General features: G+C 54.0%; 1 protein-coding gene and 1 long non-coding RNA gene across 9 annotated transcripts in view; both read right to left on the minus strand.

Moving 5' to 3' along the window:
* Nucleotides 1–15,156, minus strand: part of LOC128082703 (uncharacterized) — a 248,835-nt gene that overhangs the window by 27,709 nt on the left and 205,970 nt on the right. For 7 of the 8 annotated variants that reach the window (XR_008207802.1, XR_008207804.1, XR_008207801.1 and 4 more), the window contains one exon: nucleotides 14,562–14,831. The exons of the other annotated variant lie outside the window; for it this stretch is intronic. This is a non-coding gene — a long non-coding RNA (uncharacterized LOC128082703). The remainder of the gene's footprint in view (nucleotides 1–14,561; nucleotides 14,832–15,156) is intronic. 8 annotated transcript variants of the gene reach the window in all.
* Nucleotides 4,376–5,795, minus strand: SOX2 (SRY-box transcription factor 2). The gene has a single exon (XM_052687129.1). It carries the CDS (start codon nucleotides 5,326–5,328, stop codon nucleotides 4,381–4,383), a length of 948 nt encoding a protein of 315 aa, XP_052543089.1. The 5' UTR covers nucleotides 5,329–5,795; the 3' UTR covers nucleotides 4,376–4,380.

Consider the following 15,156-nt stretch of genomic DNA (forward strand, 5'->3'; position numbering starts at 1 on the left):
AAGGCTCTGTTTAATTTTCTCGTTGTAATGGCTCTAAATGAGGACCCCATCACTATGCAGTTAAGCGGTGTTGCTTGTCCCCCTGAGGCGCTGATCAGTTCTTTTTAATGTGAGAAAACTGGCAGCTCGAAGCCCGTCAATGGAGCTCCCACAACAAAAGTCCTGAAAAGCTGAATGAATTGGGTTTGTAATTACTGCTTCCCTCTCCCCCCTTGCAGCTTATCTCTTATTCATTCAACATATATTATTGTCACCTAATCGCACACTCCCAACATTTTTTTTACTACTACTGCGGACATGTTTGTTGTAGAAATTAAACAAAATAACCCTCCTTCTGCTCCCCCCCCTTCCCCCCCCCCCCCTCCAGCGGTGTCAGGACCCGGCTGGGCCAACGCGCGGCCCGGGGCTCAGCGCTCCTCTCGGGAATCCCGCACGCACTTTAGATTTTCATATTTGAGTTAGCTCGGGATTTAAATAACTGAAGTGTATCTAATCACACCTATCAGCAATGGGCCTCTTTCCTTCGGCGGACCCGCGTTATACATCGCTTCAATCGCGGAGCTATCCGCCCGCTCTGCTCTGCCGCACGTCGGGGCCGAGAAGGCGCTCACCCGGAGGGCCCGGGCCGCAGCGGGGGTCTCCCGGCGTCGGCACCGGCACCGGCACCTCTCCAGGCCGGCACAGCCCCGCGCTCCGAGGCCCGAGATGCTTCTGCAGCCTCTCCTCTCTTCCCCCCCTCGAGAACCGTCGGTCGCAGAAATAAGCGCCGCTATTACAATCGCATCTCCTAACAGTCTAAATAATTAATTGAACCATTGCTCTTTGACCCTCGGAAAGTCCAGTAGGGACCCGTTTGTAGTAATAATACCCCCGAATGAGCCCTTGTCAAATATTCATTTAGTGGTTAATGTGAGCGATGTCCCCCTGGGACGGGCTGTAATACCAGCTTCCAGGCTTTGGCAAGAAACCCCGCTAATCTACCTCTCCAGTTCCGTAAAATATTTTAACACCCCGGCCCTCAAACAGCCGTAAAAAAAATCACAGGGGAAACTCTAATCTCATCCTCAGGCTCATTGCAGCTCTGTGCAACGTTGGCGAAATGTTACACCGACATTCATGGACCACGCATCGCCCTGGGATGGAGCACGCAGCAGTTCCGAGGGGATGCCCGAAAGGGCTCCGAAAACAGAATAAAACCGCAGCCACGGGCTCCGCTATCCCCATCTCAGCTGCAATAAACGCCCGGGATAATGGCTGAGGTGTGAATGGGGTTACTTAATGCGTTGCATTGAAAATTAGCAGGACAATGGCGTTCTTCCAAGTCGCACTTTAAAAATAAAAGCATTCAGCTGGACCTAGAAAATGCTTTGGGTTATCCTCAGTAAACGGATAAATGGATGGATGGATGGATGGATGGATGGATGGATGGATGGATGGATGGATGGATGGATGGATGGGAGGAATCTGCCCAAGGGAGATCAGGTTTCACCAGCATATATTTTACATCATAGTCCGAAATCTAAGCTCAAACAAATTGCCCATATAAAAAGTTGCTGAAAACACTAAGCCTGAATATGTGGTTTAGTGCCTTTGTTTAATGGTATTACCTCGCCTTCTTTATGCGAATTGTAAAAGCACCAACGATTCCAGCTACCCCCCTCGACTATTCCAGTTAGCACTTCAAAAAGGGGCCCGGTTTTATTGCTGTTAATTGGCTAAGATTCGCTCTAAAAAAATGGGATCGAGATATCGATTGGGCTTTTATTCCCAGTCCCCTTTTCTCAGCGAGGGGAGCGGAGCGGGACTGCGCGCTCACTACCACGTGAATAATCCCCAGTTGCATTACAAACGCCGCACAGCTCTGAAAAAAAATATTTTACTCGTTGCATTAATGCAAAAGAAATAGAATAGGTTGGGAATGTGCAATAATTGCCGTGTGCCCAAACACCGCGACGGCGCGGAAATAAAAGGGACAAAGGGAGCTGAGCTGCAGCACAGTGAGCAGAGGAGCCCCACAGCCCGGCAACGGGAGTTCTCCGGGCACCCGGCTCCAAGTACGGAGGCCGGAGCCGAGCCTGGCGAACAGCGCAACGACACAAACCACAGCGAGCCGGCCAACTCTTCTTTTGTGATTTCTGCCCGCTTTTTTTTTCCCGTTTGTTCCTCCCTGAGCTAAATCGCAATCGGGCGACCGACCAGAAACACGAGAAAGAAAAGCTGAACCACACTCGCACCCGGCCTGTGCCTAAGCAAACCGCCACGTCCGTGCCTCCAAGCACGACAGCCACGAGCAGGACACGCGACCGCTTTGCAATCACGGCCTCCCGCTTCCTCGGGCGCCGCGTTCCTCCCATTCCTACCCGCACCTCCCCACTCGCAGTCCCGATGCGGCCCGCAGACGCGTTGGCAGCGCGGACCCACGCGGGGCCGCCCGGGTGCCAGGGGCAGCGCCGCCGCTCCCCTCTCGCCGCCCCCGGGCCGGGCAGCACCGAGCGGCCCTCGGCGGCGGCGGTTCCGAGCGCACGAAGCAGAACTCTACCTGGCACCGACGGCGGAGATCTCCTCCTACGTGGCGGGCGCCAGCGCTTCTCTTTGGGGCTCGCGACCGGCCGCAGAGATTGTCCGAATTGAGGCTACACCGCGCTGGCAATTTAAGAAATAGGATTCAAGAAAGAGCTGTCATTTCGCGTGCGAGTCTCCGCCGTTCGCCCGTCTCGTTTTGTCCTGCTCGTTTGTGCCGCTTTTCTCGTTCCTTACCTTTGCCCGACCGATCCCCCTCCGCCCCCACCTCTCACCTCCTCCTGCGCTGCCCCGGAGCGAGGAGCGGAAACTTTGGCAAGTGCGGAACAAAGGCAGAGCTCGGGCCCCGCAGCAGCCCCGCAGCCCCGCAGCCCCGCACCGCGCCCCGAAGGCCCGCACGGCTCAGAGGGCACCGCCGGGCGCGTTGGGAGCGCGGATCCCCCGGCAACAAGTGGCCGAGCGGACGGGACCGGGGCCTCCGCTCCGCACCGCCGTGCGTCGAGGACGGCCGTTCCGGTAAAGCGTATCGCGCTGCGACCCTGTCTATCCACACGTATAAAAATATTCATGCCTCGGTATACGGCTGCATTATTTATAACAGTCTGTCGGCCGCGGGGATACCTTCCTCTGATGAATTATTGAAAAATAATAATAATAATTTAAAAAAAAAAAACACAACAACAACAAAAAAAAAGCAGCTTGCGGTACAAAAATAAATCCAACACTCAAACGGAACTTCAGTGTCCATATGTCAAAAATTTATTTATCTCAAACTGTGCATAATGGAGTAAAAACTTAACTTGGATATGTACCTGTTATAAGGATGGTATTAGTTCAAATATATACATGGACTGTCGGCAGACTGATTGCAAATAATACAGAGCCGAATCTTTAAAATACAACTACGGAAACTGAGGAAAAAAAAAAAAAAAAAAGAACTTAAAATATCATCACAATAAATGTACAGAAATATTACAAACCATAAGAAAATATTTCAAACACAGTAATTTCAGGTTGGTGGTTTTTTTTTGTTTGTTTGTTTTTTGTTTTTGTTTTTGTTTTTTTCCCTTTTCTTTGAACGGGATGAAGTCTGGAAACAAAAAAGTTATTATAAATTAACAAACGGCGTGTGAACCTTCATGGCAATTTTTGCTTTTTTAACAAGAAGTAAAAAATAAAATAAAATAAAATAAAAATGTCGTACATCGAAACGTTTGCCCTCACCCAGCAAACCAAGCCCACGGTTCGCCAGTCCCCTTCCTACCGCTTCTGCCTTTTGTACAATTTCTAAAACAATTTCAACGTCCAAATGCTGCACAAGAACTCCCTCTCCTCCCGCAGCTGCCGTCAGCAGAGCTGCCAGGGCCACGGAGCTCCACGGAGAGTCTGTGTGTAAAAAACCACTCGCGAATTCTGGGGTTTGATTTCTCCCCTCTCCCTATGACCGATGGACATTCTGATTGCCATGTTGAGTTTGATAAATACTGTACAAAAGTTGCCTGCAAATATTAAAACATTTCTCCTCTTCGCTCTTTGAGTCTAGCTCTAAATATTAGCGGTAAAGACTTTTGCAAACTTCCTGCAAAGTTCCTACCGTTCTCACTAGAACTTTTAAAAAGTTTTGTGTAGTCGCTTCCCCTCCGAGATCTATACAAGTTCCTTTGTCGGCTTTATTTCTGGCCCCCCTCGCCCCCCCCCTCCCCTCCCCCCCCAGTTTTCTCTGTACAAAAATAGTCCAAAAAAAAAAAAAAAAAAAAAAAAAAAAGTCCAGAATTTCTAATAAAAGTTTTTTGTTGTTGTTGTTTGTTTGTTTTGTTTAGTTCTCCTTCCCCCCACCCCCGCCCCCCCGGCCCCTTTGTCTTACATATGTGATAGAGGGAGTGTGCCATTAATGGCTGTGCCAGGAACAGGTGCACTCTGGTAGTGTTGGGACATATGAAGTCTGCTTGGGGCAGCTGGTTCTGGTACTTCAGCACCTGGTAGATACATGCTGATCATGTCCCGAAGGTCCCCGGCTTGGCAAGGAGCCCTCGAATGAGACGAGGAGGTGACTACGGGGGGACTGGAGCTGGATTCCGTCTTGACCACCGAGCCCATGGAGCCCAGGGCCATGCCCGGGGTCCCTTGCTGGGAGTACGACATGCTGTAGGTAGGCGATCCGTTCATGTACGTCTGCGAGCTGGTCATGGAGTTGTACTGCAGGGCGCTCACGTCGTAGCGGTGCATGGGCTGCATCTGCGCCGCGTTGTGCGCGTTCAAGCCCGGGTGCTGCGGGTAGCCGAGCTGCTCTTGCATCATCCCATAGCCTCCGTTGGTCCAGCCGTTCATGTGCGCATAACTGTCCATCCTCTGGTTCACCCCAGCTCCCAAGGTGGCCCCAACCCCTACCCCGGTCGTCATGGTATTGGTGCCCGGCGCCAGTAAGCCCCCTGGCAACGTGTACTTATCCTTCTTCATCAGGGTCTTGGTTTTCCTCCGGGGTCGGTATTTATAATCCGGGTGCTCCTTCATGTGCAGAGCTCGGAGCCGTTTGGCTTCGTCAATGAAGGGTCTCTTCTCCGCCTCGGATAAAAGTTTCCACTCGGCCCCGAGCCGTTTGCTGATCTCCGAGTTGTGCATCTTCGGGTTCTCCTGGGCCATTTTCCGCCGCTGCCCGCGGGACCAAACCATGAAGGCGTTCATGGGGCGCTTGACCCGGTCCGGGCTGTTCTTCTGGTTGTTCGCGGCCGAGTTGGAGTTGCCTGTGCCTCCCCCCGAAGTTTGCTGGGGGGCGGGAGGTTTCAGCTCGGTTTCCATCATGTTGTACATTCAAACTACTTTTGCCTGGAACCAGCCCGGAGCGGAGAAGCAGAGCGGCGGCGGCGAAGTCCCGAGCCGGACTTTTTTTTTTTTTTTTTTTCCTAGGGAGGGGTATGAAAGGGGGGAGGGGGACTCCCCAAAACCACACTTGGATCGAGATCAGAATCTTCCTCTTCGCTGATGGATTAATAATGCTAATAACTGCTATTATTACCGCCGGAGCTTCGGATTTAAAAAACTTCTTCCTCCTTTTTCCCTTTTCTCTGCCTGCCGCCCTCTCTCTCTCTCCCTCTCTCTCTCTCTCCACCTCGGTCTTAAAGAGCCAGCAAACTACTTTACCCCCTTTTGCAAACACACACACTCTCTCTCTCTGCCTTGACAACTCCTGATACTTTTTTGAACAAGTTAATAGACAACCATCCATGTGATGGGGGCTTGTCAGGGAATAAATGCGTTCGCCCCGGCCAATCAGCGCTCGGCGGCTCCGCCACTGAGGACAAGTCTCTACCCCTGGTTTTGCATGAAACGGGGCGGGGGCTCGCAGCCGCCGGGACGGCGCGGCGGGGGGGGCGGGCCCAGGGCCGGCCCAGGCAGCCACTGGGAAGCCTTTGTATCTCCCCTTCCAGCAACAGGTCACACACGCCTTTTGGAGGAAGTGGGTAAACAGCATTGTTGCTACGTTGTTGTTGTTGTTGTTTTTAAAGTTGATGTTGGGAGAAGCCATAGGGGGAGCGGGAATGGCTTCCCCCCGACCCTGCGCCCCGTTGCGAAGTGTCCCCCGAGCCGTCGCCGTCCGGCCGCGTGTGCGGCGCTCGCCCCGTCCGCCGGGAGCGGAGCCCTCCGACCCGGTGCCGCGCCGCGGAGAGGAGCCGAGTGGGCCCCGCGCAGAACGGGGCCGTGCCGTGCCCTTCTCTCTCCCTCCTTCCGACCCGGAGGCGCCCGCTGGAAGCAGGAGCGGAGGACCCCCGACAGCCCTCCCCGCAGATCGCGGTGCGCGGCCTGCAGCCCAGGGACGCGCCCTCTGTGCGACGCTGGGTGGGCGCGCCGGGCGGGGGGGGGGGGGGTTGGGGAGGGGGCGGCCCGCAGGGACAAATAGGTAGTTTTGTTTCTCTTGTTGTCGCTACACGGGGCCGCACAAAGCCCCGGCTAAGTTTACTTCCACTCTCTTGTCGGGATCTTTGTTGCTAAAACGCACTTGACGACAAAGGAAGGAGGGGAGAGAAAGGGGGGCGGGAGAGGGGGCGCTTCCCGGCCCCGCTCTACGCGCGCTGCCGCGCCCCGACGGCGCTGCTTTGCCCGCGGCCGCGCTCCCCGGCAGCGCCGAGGCCCCCCGAGAAGGGCCCCCGAGCGGCGCGGCACCGCGCAGGGCCGGGTTGGGGCCGGGGCAGTGGCCGGGCGCCCCGCGAGGGCTCAGCCGCGGCACTGCGGCGCCCCCTGCCGGCGCGGTGCGGAGCGGCGGGAACCGGGGCGGGGGGAAGGGAGCGGCCGTGCTCCCCCCCCGTCCGGGTAACGCGCAGGAAAAGTGCGGCGGCTGAGGGTGCATCTCTGGATGATGCATATAAATGCTCTCGGCTTTAACGTGTGTAATTCCGAGGCGTATATACAAGCCGGTATATATATAACCTGGACAGAAGCGACGGGTTGAAAGCGTCGGAAAAGGGGCGCGCTTTGCGGGATGCGCACACCGGCTGACCCCGCGCTCCCAGGGCCGCCAAAAGCTTTCTTATCGGTCGTGCCCAGGGCCTGCGGTTGATAACAACATCCAAAATCATAATGATAATAATACAATCTTGGGGATAACGAAGTTTGAAAAGCGGGGAGGAGCGGGCGGCGGTGGTATAATAAGCGGATACCGGAGCGCGGCCCTGTGCGGGGCCGGGCCCCTTCCTCACCACGTTTATCGCACCCATAAAGGGTGGGAAATGCCCAACAACTGCGTTATCGGGCGGTATTTACAGCTTCGTTTGAACTAACCGCTTTAATTATCGATGCCATCAACTATATGTGGAGCATCTGCATCATAACGCGCTCTAGAAAATGGGGTGCGGGCCGTGCGAGCCTGCTGCGCCGGGGGCGGTGGGCGCGCGGATGAACACGGCCGGACCCCGCGGCTCCGCGCACGGCGCTGGGGGAGCAGAACGGGGCTGCTTCAGCACGAGCGGATTTATCAAACGACTCCCTTTGGTATCATTTATGGAGATACGAAGTGGTCGCATTAAGCAAATAGTCCGCAAATGTCCTCGGTGATGGGCTCTGCGGCACGCGCACTCTTATTTCCAGGTTATGCGTTTCTTTAAAAGAAAATGAACGTTAACGACTTGGATTTTGCGTATTTACTGTGCTAATAATCGCCGATTCTCTCTGAGCCCCGAGGATACAGCCTATCGTGTTAACTGTATCGGAAAGAATATACGCATTTTCATATTATTTTTCCGAACCTGCCAGTAACCAATCTAAGCAAACTATTAAGCGGTCTTGTGGAGATGGAAGATTGCAGCTCCATTTTTTGTCCTTAGCTGCAAATAGAGGTTTAACTTGCAGTAATTAGGTGAGAACTAGCCAAGCATCTTACTATTATGATGCTTGTTAAAAACGCTTCTTTTCTGCATCTGCATTTGAGTGTGTTCCCCTCCACTCTTAATCTTCTTATGGAAATGAAGGCGAACGGCAGGGAACCTGCAGAGACTTAGAGAATGTCCTTGTTAACTGGAATTTCTCAGCATTGCTAATTAGCAGAGTTTGACGACCACCAGTATTGGGGAAAGCTCTGTTTAGCCACTCACAAACCCTTCCGAGGAAGAGCAGACTAATTTTATTTTGTAATTAAAATCTGAAAAGGGCCCTATTTGACAGTTAGGGCTATGAGAGTTTTATCTCCCTGTGAAATAATTACTGCCTTGATAACTCAATTTTCCGCAAAATGTCAACTGTGAGCTCCGAAAGTTTTAATTTCATTATGTTTTTAAAAAAAAAAAAAAAAAAGCCGAAGACGAAAATGTACAGAGAAATTTCCTCTCCCCCGTCTCCTTCTGCAGAGCCGAAGTTCCCCGGGCAGTTCCACACACGACCCATGCCCCAAGCCCTGGGGACCTCAGCTATCGAGGGCGGGAGGAACACCCTGAGTGTCCCCTGCAATCTACTGAAACCATTTCGAGTGGGTCCGAGCCCACGGAAGGGCAGGGCAGGGGGGGCTTCCGCCTTCTTCATGCTCCCCAAATGACGAAAACGCCACATTTTCTCCAGGAAATAATTCCACCACGGTGACGGACAGACCCAGAGACAACCTGAGGGCACTTAAAAGAGGGGACAGAAAAAGAGGAAAAAAAAAAAGAAAAAAAACTCCGCCAAACTTCAGAAGTTGGGGCCGAGTTCAGGGCCGGCCCGCACCCCGCCGGGCCCCGCACCCCGCCGGCCCGGGGCCACCCGCTCGGAGCGGCCCGGAGGGCGCGGGCGGCCGCTGGGGGAACGGGGCGGGGAGGGGGGGGGGGGGACCGAGGCGCTGGAGCAAGTGTAATCCACTCTGCTTGCGTTTGGGATATTTTATTATTATTTAAAACGGTTTAATCTGCTTTTTGTCCCTGCCTGTCCAGCAAGTAGCCCGATTGTCGCTCTCAGAAGTGGCATTACACGTACAAACGATCGAGGGGGGTGAGGCACAAACCTGCGTCCAGCCCCAATTTCGCCCAATAATTTCATTCAAGGGCTCTAAGGACCCTTGAAAGCTGGGGAATGCGGAGGGAGCTCCGCGTTGCTCCCGGCGTCGCCTTTCATCCCCCTTCTCCCTAATGGAACAGCCGGGAGAGCACACGTGCGAGCGGCTCGTGGCCCCGCAAGCGCCCCGCGCCGAGCTCCGGGCCCGGCTGCGCTCCGGGGATCGGGGGGTGCCGGCGGTCCGCCCCGAGCCGCTCCGCGACCACCGCCTCCAGCAGCTCTGCTGCTACTTTGAGCGACGTTAAGGGAAAAAAAGCACCAACACAGCGTTTAAAGAAACAAATAAACAAAAAAAAACAATCGAAAAAGAAATAAGAGGGAGCGGCTCCACCTTTCCTCTGTGGGACCACAAGAGAAATTTAAAAAAATAACCGTAAAGCTGAGATGATGGGACGAGTCGAACGTATACAATAAACATCAGCAAAGCCGGCTCACGCACACACACCGGCGCTCCAAGTCGCTTTCAGAAGGCTTCCAGCAAGCGGAGAGGCCGTGTGTCCAAACCTGCTCTGCTCCCAGGGCTCCAGAAACGGCCCTCCAACTCTGGCTGACTCTTCCCCACATCTAAATACCCATCCCCGGCCCTCCATCCTGGAGCAGAGCAGAATGGAAGCCGTTATTATTATTATTTTACACGACCTTAAAAATAAAACAGAAAACCAAGCAGCAGCGGTGTGGCTGAGGTTGGGAATTGCCACATGCCATGGGGTGAGCAGCCCTGGGCTCAGGCCCTGTGCAGGCATGGCACCCCTGAGTGGCCCTTCTGGGCACTCTATTTCAAGTTATCTTTCCTTCCTAGTTTTATAAGAACAAATGAGTTTTCTTTTCCCATTGTAGTTGAATGAACTCATGTATATTAAACACAAAACCCCTCCTGAAGAACGCTAACTGCTTTGCCTAAACCCACAAAGGCACAAAAATCCAGAGCTGAAGGTTTCCAGTTACTGAATAAGTCCCCTCAACTCTCTCAGGCGCGCAGGAAGGAGAGATTGGGACCTTTTTCTGAAAGTTTTAATGCCTGGAAGGGGCCATCTCGCACACAAATCCATTGTCTTTTACCAAAGCTGAGGTTTCTATTTTATTTCCCTCGTTCCCCCTCACCATCTTTCTATTGACTAAAGAAAAAAAAAAAAAAAGGTGTAGAAACGCATCTGTGCATGGGATCACACGTGTCGCCCAAATCAAATGAAGTTCTCTTTGGCCCCGGAGCAGTTTTGATGGAATTATTCCGACTCCTGCATTGAATTCACCACGTTTCCCAAAGAAGCTCTTGCGGATTCAATGGGACCGCCTGAGGAACAGCCTGGGGTGCTTCAAGGTTGCACCTCAAACCCTGGAATCCCGAGGCACGGTTTGAAAAGTACATTAAAAAAAAAAATAAAATAAAGAAAATGAAAGAAAGAAAAAAAGCAATCTCTTCCCAGTGACTCTCAGATCACTGACACCATCGCCCATAATGGAGCCAAGACGGTGACTTTTATCTCGCTGTTCCTCATAGTCCTTAATTTGGAGCTCATTGACAGGACAGACGGTAATGACACTTTCAGAACTGTTATGGTCTGGAGTGACAATCTCTCCATCTCGCCCGTGGTTTATTGACACCATGGGCTCATTGTGACAACTTAGGCTTGCGATTTCAGAATTCTCAAGTGACGGGCTCGTTGGGGGGATTTTAATTCAAATTATAGACTAGCTGTCCATATTGTGAATTCATATTTAGACGACGCTTAATCAGAGCAGAGAGACGGTGTTATAAATAATGCCATCAGTGCTTCCCATGTGCCTATCTGCTGTCCTCCGCCCCAGGATGACCCCAGAGAGCCTTTTCAGGAGGGAGCCCGGCTGCTCCCCGGCATCCCCCAAAGAGCTTAGGCCTGTGTGTGTGGACAAGGAGAGCCTGAAGGGCACATGAAAAATATGAACCCTCAGGGATGGGTTGGGGTGTGACGCTGCAGGGGAATGGGGCTGCTCCCAGCACCCCTCTGCCCTGGATGGGCTTGCGGCGGCCGTGCCTGGGGATGGAGGAGGAGAAAGGGAAGGGAGAGCGAGCAAACCTGCCCTGCATCCCTGTTGCTTTTAGGATTTATTTCCTCCACTCTTCTGCTCCTCGAGAGCTGGAGGAAACGCGGACACATAAAGCCTACTTCCAAAAGACATACATAAAGTAAAACCGCTCTTCACCTCCAAGTGGGGACAAGTGCAGAGCTGCCTCCCCTCCTCCCCCCCCCCGTTGCCAGGTGCGTGCCACCCCCGGCTCCCTCCCGGCTTTAGGACCGACCCGCAGCTGGCACCGAGCAGCCCGGGAAGCGCTCCTGTTTTGGTTACAGCCTCACTCAACGCGCCAACTTCTGCCCCTCGGAGGGGGAACTTTACGAGCCCGTTACAGCCCCCTCAGCACTGCTGTTCTGCTGTTTCCAGGGGAGCCCAGCAGCCCCGCTCCGGGTCCGGGTTAATCATTCACACTGCTGCAGGAGTTACTGCGTTTTTTGCAAAGCCTTCCTGACGTTAGAACGTGTGTACCAACCGCTCTGGATTTTTTCCGTTTCCTGTGGTAATTGACATATAATATCTCTGTTTATAGCTGGCTTGACAGATCCATACAGATGTGTATTTTTGCTTAATTTCAGAGTTATATATACCCAACGCGCGCCGAGGGAAGAAACAGTAAAGGAAATCTGGGAATTCCGTTGTGCAGAAATCTGCGCAGGGCTCTTGCTATTATTTATAGAAGACGCGATGTCTTTATTTTGGGACACATTGGGAGTCTCAAGCTGAGATCAAACCGAGAGAACGGAGCGCGACCAACAGTGATCCTTAAAAACCCCAATTCATACATAATGTCTAAAGAGAAAAGTTTCCTGTGAGACGCACGGCCGTAGGAATCATTTCATAGAAGAAATGCGGCATTAGGACTTTCAATCAGGCTGCCAACAGGAGCGACAAAATCACCCCAATTTAGCAGAAATCATTTGGTTCCCATTAGCGTTCCTCCCCGCACAAATCGCGGTCAGTTAACACCGCACCTCGCAAACACAGCGCAGATGCCTATAAAATAAGTGGCGAATTCATGTCCAAGTTGGCGACAATGCGGCACCTCGCATATTTTGGCTGATGGTTTTGTAACACGCAGCTTTCTTTTAAATCTGTCAACAGAGGGGGAGAAACCCCCGCTCTACGCATTCACTGAAGATAACGCTTCTCCTTTTCCAGGAATCGGGGGAGGGGGGATTATTTTGCTCTTTTTTTGGAAGGGAGGAGGAAGACGACTTCATCGCTTCGCCTTAAAATACGATATTTGCGAACATTCTGCCTTAATGAAACGGAACCGCCGAGCTCTGCTCGCAAGTAACACCTGTCAGTGCGACTTAGCGCCGGCGCCTCGGGGGGAAATCACAACCACTGCATCCGGAAGGCTGCAGCGTCCCGACAGCAACGGGAGCTGGGACGAGGGATTCGCCCAGTGCCAGCCGCTACCGCGGCGCTTAGAGCGCGGGCTGTCGGCGCGGTCCCGCAGCAGCAGCACACTGGCCGGGCGACAGCGGCATACGGGGACACTTCTCCAGGGACGGGGCTTTCGGCAGCTCCGCTCACACGTTATGTCTATTGACCGTACATCCACACAGCTCAAGCTGGAGGAGGCTTCCCTTCCCGTGATTTCCGGGCTCTGTCTCACCTTGCCCATCCCCACCTCCCCACCCAGCACCGCCGGCCCGGGGGGCTCCGCTCCGCTCCCCGCCGAGCCGCGGTTTCTCCGCCGGGTCCCCGCGGGCGGCTCCGGGCGCAGCCGATAGGGGGCGCCGCAACCCGCGCTCAGCGCCGCCTCCCGCCCGGCGCGGCCCCGGAAGAGGGGGAGAGCCCGGAGCGGAGCGGGGTCGAGTGCGGATCTTCAGGCTCGGCAGATAAAAGAGATTAAAGGCTAAATTCTCTCGCACTCTTTTTTTTTTTTTTTTTTTTTTTTTGGTAGCAATTTTAACCAACCACGAAAACGCAGAGCTTTTATCCTTTGATGTGTCTCAGAAAGAAACTGTTACATCAGTTGTGAAATTACATCGTTTCGGAGCCGGCCGTGGAGTGGGAAAATAATTTAATTAAAAATAATCATAATACGAAGACCCGAGCTTCCGCTGAGGCACTTAACGGCTGACACAAACCCTCCGTCTCGTCTCTCCCAGCGCTCCCGATGCCGTTGCACGGGAGGCATTAAACCCACATAACCCGGCGGGTCGGGGCTGTCCCCTCGGGGCCGCACAAAGCAGTGCTCGCCCCGCGGCACACGGTGCTCTCTGACCACATTAAGCAGAACTAAAATGGTACCCGGCTGCCCACTTTCCCCCCGCTACAAAAACTCTTCACCTGTATTTAAATAGCACGTCTTTAATTACAGCGGTTGGGGATGTATGAGGCTGAAATGAAATTAGCAGTCATTACCAGTCCTTTAACTCCGTGGTGCTTTTGATCAGCACTAAATTAGCTTTCCAGGCCTAACAAAGGCTCTATAGCAAGCAGTGGGCTGTAAATAAGACAGCTCGACCTGCCCTCAACACCTTTTCTCTTGTCAATCACAGCTCTATCATTCAGCCCAAGATTAACCTTTATCTACCAAATTCTTACCCCAAAAATCAGAGGAGGGGGCGGAAGGGGGAAAGGGGGAAAACCCAACCTTAACTTTGCTACCTGTAACTAAAAAGAGCCTCCCTTTAAGCGGCATTATAATGACCCAAAATGTCAAAATCGATCATTCCCAGCCCAAATCGCAGTGCACCAGGAGGCAGCGAAAGGCGCAGGCAGTGACACGCATCGATTGACTCGCAACTTCCCCTTCGCCCATCGAGGGTTCTGCCAAGGGACGCCCCGCGTCTCTTCCGTCGTCCACGTACCCCGTCTCCCAGCGCACGGTTCTGCACGGATCCCCGCGCGGCCGCAGACCCCCCGGCGTCCCCCCTTTCCCCGGGAGCGGCCCCGGAGCCGCCGCGCAGGAGGGGAGCGGCGGGAGGGTGCGGGCCGCGCGCCGCCGGCAGGGGGCGCCAAAGCGCAGGCGCCGCAGGCGCCGCGCCAGCGCCGCTGCGCGCCCGTTGCGCGCCCAGGTAACCCCTGCAGCGCGGCCGCCCCCGGCCCCGCGGAGCGCCTCGGCCGCCTCCCGGACGGCGCAGAGCAGCGCCGGCGTGACTCAAACGACTGCCGCCCCGCAGCGCAACCCGCCCCCGCTCTGCGGTTCGTCCCGAGGGGCACCGCCGAAATAGCAGCCCTGGCCGAAGCGGCCCGCGGGGACCCCTCGGTCCGTACGCGCCGGCGTAGGGGCGGGCGGCGCGGGGCGGCCTCGGGCGGCTCCGCTCCTGCCCGGCGCTCCGGTCGCAAAGCGGCTGCCGCGCAGTTGAGGGCAAACCCAAACCCGCGCACGAGTCCCTCAGTGTAACGCCGTCGAGCTCGGAGCGGCGGGTGCTAAGCGGCAGCCGTATTTCTCCATCGTTTTAAAGGTCACGGGGGAGGAAGGGGGAACGCCATGAATGTCAAAGTTGTGGTGCAGTACTTACATGTCGGTGCCGGCGCAGGGTGGTGGCGGTTAGCGGTTTGATTGGCAGCTTAGAGCGAAAGTCCGCGCGGACTCCTGAGCCCGAGTCAGCCGCGGGGCTGGGAGCACTTCTCACCGGACAGAGGCAGCTGCAGGCAGCCCGCACGTCCCCGCTCCTCTCCTCCTCCAGCCAGGACGGAGAATGAATCCATTTCGGCTTTTCTTCCCCCGGCTCTCCTTCCGTTTGCCTACACATCCTCCAAGTCCTAGCCCTAGCTTTTAACTGCGGTCCCTGGAACAAGAGGGGAAAAAATCGTTTATGGCTTAAAAAATCCAAATGGCTGATTTTGTGTGTGTTATAAGAATGCACCCACGACAACAAAAAAGTCACTTCTCTGTCCCCCACCGTACAGCAGAAGAATAATAAAAAAGCTTTATATTTTTGCAGTGGGTATTCAAAGATAATTTGATGCCATTGTTTCTGCTACAGATGGTTCTTTTTAATACAATAACACTGCTCTTTGTGCATACTACACACAATAAAAATCGAAAGCGTTCTCTTGAATAACCATTTTGTTCTCGCTTGTATACAGGCCAACAAAAGCTGCCGTGAGGTA

Source organism: Tympanuchus pallidicinctus, unplaced genomic scaffold (genome assembly GCF_026119805.1).
Source record: "Tympanuchus pallidicinctus isolate F22 unplaced genomic scaffold, pur_lepc_1.0 scaffold22, whole genome shotgun sequence".
Lineage (NCBI taxonomy): Eukaryota > Metazoa > Chordata > Aves > Galliformes > Phasianidae > Tympanuchus > Tympanuchus pallidicinctus.